The 5,137-nt window shown below is 55.8% G+C and overlaps 1 protein-coding gene across 1 annotated transcript; it reads right to left on the minus strand.

The window, feature by feature from the left end:
* Positions 1–6: 6 nt before the first annotated feature.
* On the minus strand, positions 7–4,007 carry LOC123256368 (periaxin-like; the record flags this gene model as incomplete). The annotated part of the gene is made up of 3 exons (XM_044685001.1): positions 3,941–4,007; positions 1,951–2,147; positions 7–1,256 (listed from the first exon to the last, which is right to left on the minus strand). Coding segments are annotated over exons 1-3 (1,514 nt in total), but the record flags the coding sequence as incomplete, so codon positions are not given.
* Between the last annotated feature and the right edge of the window lie 1,130 nt (positions 4,008–5,137).

The following is a 5,137-nucleotide window of genomic DNA, read 5'->3' on the forward strand; positions in this document are numbered from 1 at the left end:
GGGAGCTGGACTTCTGGGAGGTGCACCTCTGGGATAGACATGTCCGGCCCTTTGGGCAGCTTCATCTCAGGCACCTTTGGGAGCTGGACCTCTGGAAGGTGCACCTCTGGGATAGACATGTCCGGCCCCTTGGGCAGCTTCATCTCAGGCACCTTTGGGAGCTGGACGTCTGGAAGGTGCACCTCTGGGATGGACACCTCCGGCCCCTTGGGCAGCTTCATCTCTGGTACTTTGGGGAGCTGTACATCTGCCCCCTTTGGCAACTTTACCTCAGGAACTTTTGGCAGCTTCATCTCTGGGCCCTTGGGCAGCTTAACTTCAGCCCCAGACACCCCAATGCCAAAAGAAGGCATCTTGAGGGTGGGAAGTTTCAACTTGCCCTCTACAGTGGGCTCGGGTGCAGCTGGCCGTGACTCCAGCAGAGAGAGCCCAAAAGTGGGCATCCGCAGCTTGGGTCCCTTGACCCTGGCCTCGGGACTGACCTTTACTCTTTTGCCAACTTTCCCCTCGCTGTCGGGCCCTATCCCTTCCTTCCCCCGAGCACCAAAGCGGGGGAAGGTGAGCCAGGGCACCTTTAAAGCGACCTCAGGCCCTTCTCCCCTGACTTCAGCCTCAGCTCCGGGCAGGGCGAGGTCCACCTCCATGGATGGCACAGATACATCTAGGGTAGGTGCCGTAATGGCCCCACCTTCTCTGGCCTCCAGGCAAGGCAACTGGGTGAGGCTAGGCAACTCCACCTGGGGCACCTGGATCCCCCCTGGGGCCACCTCAGGCGCAGGTGCTGCTGGGGCCGTAAGGCCAAATGTGGGCAGATGGAGGCCAAATCCAGTGCCTGAAGGCTCTGGAACTTCAGCCACCACCTCAGCACCTGCCCTCTGAGGCCCAACCAGCTCTAGTTGGGGGGTCACAAAATGGGCACCAAAGGGTGCTTCCACTCCAGCCAGGGTTCCCTCCACCTTGGCCTTCCTGCTCCCGAGGAAGGGAATGGCGGCCAGGTGAGACACCTGGACCCCCGGCTCAGCAGTTGGAACGGGACCAGCCACTTCCCTGACCCGCAGCCGGGGGAGGCGCAAGCGTCGACGGGTAGGGGCGGGCAGCGTGGGCCCCGGAGCCACCTCGGCCTTTGCCCGTCGCAGCCTTGAAAACTTGGGGAAGGAGAACTCAACATCAACAGGGGCCAGATCTGAGGGGATCCCCGGGGCCCCAGACACAGCTAGGACCTTCTTCTTCTTCACTGGGGACAGGCTCTGGATGTTCTGGGGAGAGAGGAGAGAGGCGGGAGGCGGTGGAACAAGAGGGGGTGCCGACAGGTGGGGGAGAGGCTGGGAACAGCGCCGCTGGTAGGGGCAGAGGAGGGCCTGTCCTCACGTCCCAACCCCACTGGCCTTTCCACCATAACTTCCTTCCTCTGGGCTTTACAGGACCATCTTTCCCTGAGAGTCTCCAGCCGCCGATACCTAAGGGCGCTGGTTCCCAAAGTGTGGGCCAGGATCCAAAGAGTTTCCATAATAATCCCAAGCTGGGCCGGCTCTAAGGCTCTTGGGGGGCCGGGGGGAGTCTCTGACTGACATAAAGATGCCAAGCTATAGACAGTCTAAGGGGGGCCTGAGACCACCGAAGGTGGAGAATCCCTGGGGTGGGAGACGGGCCTTCTCAACTGGAGCTGGACTTGGCAGCTGACGCCCGAATGGACAGCCAGTGGAGGTGTGGGGAGGGAGACCAGGACCTGCCATCGGGCACTGGGTGGTGTGGGAGAAGGGTGCAGGGGGGGCCTCGGGCCGGGGAAGGTTAGTAGCCGTATTAGTCCCCAGACAGCCAGACAGCTGGACGGCCTCAAGGGGCAGAGCCCAGGGCAGCAGGACCAGCGTGGGAAGCTCCCCGCAGGGTGCCAGGGGCCGAGTTTGGGGCGCCAGGGCCCCCCAAGGCAGGGGCCGGGAGCAGCACGCCTACCAGCTTGGCCACCTTGGCCCGGGGGCCCTTGATCTCGTAGCCTGCCACGGTGCCTGGACGCAAGGCCAGGTCCCCGGTGGGCACGGTCCGCTTGAGGCAGAAGGAGACCTTATAGGGTTCGGCACACTGTAGCAAACGGAGGGCATCTTCGTACTTGAAATTGTCAAAAAAGACCCGGGCACTGAGCAGCTGGTCCCCTGTGGAAGGCATGAATGTCAGGGCCAGGAGGACCCCCCCAAGGGGCCCAGGCTGGCCCTGTCCGACCCTTCGTTACCCAGTTAGGGTTTTCTGGTAGAGAAACTAGAATGGTTTGTCACTTCCTTCTCCAGCTCGTTTGACAGATGAGGAAACTGAGGCAAACAGGATGAAGTGACTTGCTCAGGATCACACAGCTAGGAAGTGTCTGAGGCCAGATTTGAACCCAGGACTTCTTGTCTCTAGGCTTGGCTCTCCATCCACTGAGCCCTGCCTAGCTACCCTTCTCCAGAATCTTTTTTTTTTAAACCCTCACCTTCCATCTTGGGATCAGTACTGTGTGCATTGGTCCCAAGGCAGAAGAGTGATGAGGGCTAAGCCAGTGATGGGCCAACTTTTTAAAGAGGGGCCAAAGGAAAGAAAATGCTCCTGTCAGTCTGTTTCTAAGGCAACTCTTTGGAAGTTTTATTGTATTGTATCCTACTCATTGTATTTGTCACACTAAGAATAATGTCACAGCAGCTGGATAGAACATTTCAGGGGGCCGCATATGGCCCGCGGGCAGTAGTTTGCCCATCCCTGGGCTAAGCAATAGGGGTAGAGTGACTTGCCCAGGGTCACACAGCTGGGAAGTGTCTGAGGCCAGATTTGAACCCAGGACCTTCCATTTCTAGGTCTGGCTCTCCATCCACTGAGCTGCCCAGCTGCCCCCACCTTCTCCAGTATCTTCGACAAGTCTACAGTCAGGCCCACTTGGAGCCTTCCAGTGAGCTCACTGCTTCCCAGGGCATCCCATCCCACCGCTGGCCAGCTCTCGCTATTAGGATGTTTTTCATTGCTTGGAGCTGAAATTCTCCGGACGCCTCCCTGCATCACATCCACACACATGCCCCCACGTGGTTTCTGGTGGCATCCTCCGGCCACTAACAGAGCAAAACAAATCTCTTCCCCCACATGGAGACCTCCATGTCTCCCCAGGCGTCCCAGCTCTGGACTTCAACCTCCCTCTTTTCATCCTAAAACACGGCACCCAGATCTAGCACCAGAATCCAAAGGTGATTTGGCCAGGGCAGAGGTGCCAGGCATCCGCTCTTCCGAGATTCCATTAGGGGAGGTGGCACAGTGGATAGAGCAGCAGGCTTGGAATGGGAGGTCCTGGGTTCAAATCTGGCCTCAGACACTTCCTAGCTGCGTGATCCTGGGCAAGTCACTTCACCCCCATTGCCTAGCCCTGGCCCTTCTACTTTCAGAGTTGTTACTAAGACAGAAAGTAAGGATTTTAGAAAAAGATTCCATTAGAGGACAGGCAGGGGCCTTGGGCTAGCTCGGTGGACGGCACGCCTGGATAACTGAACCCTTTCTTGCAGATAGCCTCTGCTTCTCTCCCTGATGCCGTCGTCAGCTCAGCACTGCCTAAACTTCTTGAATAATCTCTCGAGAACACGGCTCATATGTTGTCCACTGTGGATGGGACAGTTGGTACCATTCTAGCCCAAGCGACATCCTCATTCTCCAGCTGAGGACACTCGGGGCATCAGTGTGACACGGCCTCATAGATTCCGAGTGGGGAGGAAACTCAGGGGCCGTAGCTATCGTCTACCCCCTCATTTTATAGATGAGGAAACTGAGGCACAGATTTGGTGACTCTTCCAAGCTCCTGAACCTAGGGCTTCTGGGCTCCAAGCTGGCCACCGCCCCCACATCCCCATCATGTCTCCTCCTCCACGATCTCACAGCTAGAAAGGAAGAGGCAGAGCTCAAACCTGAGGCCTGGGACTCCGAAGCACAATTCTACCTGGCTCCTGTGCCTTCACCTTGGATTCCGGCCCAGAGAGGCGGCTGGAACTCTCCATCCCGGCCATCTCCATAGATGTCCTCCAATTATGTGGCTCCATTCGGGCTGCACCCCACCAAACACACACACCTTTCTCCCACTGGTGACATCCTTCCATTCAGTACAACTTGGGACCCAGAGCCTCCACTCTGCCTGGCTTTGGAGACCCAGCTCAAGGGCTGCCTCCTCTGTGAAGCCTTCACTGGATCCTCAAAGAGCAGCTTCAGACATATACGGGCACACCCTGTTGTGTGGCCTCGGGCAAGTCACTTAACCTCTCTGCCTCAGTTTTCTCATCTGCAAAGTGGGGCTACTCAGTGAGGTTCAAATGAGATCATATTTAGAAGCTACTAGGCTCTGGCCTATAGAAATGTTTGTTATTATTTTTATACTGACTGGGAGTCTCTGGACAAATTATTTAACCTCTCAGGGTCTAGGCAACTAAGACTATGAATTGGAATAACAAAAGGCTAGAGACCTGAACTGGGCCTGCGAGTTTCCCCAGGAACCCCCATGCCACGACTTCTCAAACTTTGGTCTCAGGACCCCTTTACACTCTTTTTTTTTTTTTTAAACCCTCACCTTCCATCTTAAAATCAATACTATGGATTGGTTCCAAGATAGAAGAGAGGTAAGGGTTAGGGGGCAATGGGAGTTAAATGACTTGTCCAGGGTCACCCACCTAGGAAGTGTCTGAGGCCAGATTTGAACACAGGACCTCCCCTCTCAAGGCTTGGCTCTCTATGCACTGAGCCACCCAGCTGCCCCACCCTTTACATTCTGAAAAATGTTTGAAGGCCCTCCTCAAGAGCTTCGATTTATAAAGGTTATATCTATTGATATTTATAGCTTTAGAAATTAAATGGGGCAGTGAGGTGACTCAGTGGATTGAGAGCCACGCCCAGAGATGGGAGATCCTGAGTTCAAATGTGGCCTCAGACACTTCCTAGCTAGGTGACCCTGGGAATTAGGGAGATTCCCCTTCTTGAGTTCAAATCTAGCCTCAGGCAATTCCTAGCTGTTTGACTCTGGGCAAGTCACTTCACCCTGTTTGTCTCAGTTTCCTCATCTGTCAAATGAGCTGGAGAAGAAAATGGCAAACCAGTCCAGAATCTCTGCCAAGAAAACCTCAGATGGGATCATGATGCATGTCACTAT

Source organism: Gracilinanus agilis, unplaced genomic scaffold, assembly GCF_016433145.1.
Source record: "Gracilinanus agilis isolate LMUSP501 unplaced genomic scaffold, AgileGrace unplaced_scaffold58181, whole genome shotgun sequence".
NCBI lineage: Eukaryota > Metazoa > Chordata > Mammalia > Didelphimorphia > Didelphidae > Gracilinanus > Gracilinanus agilis.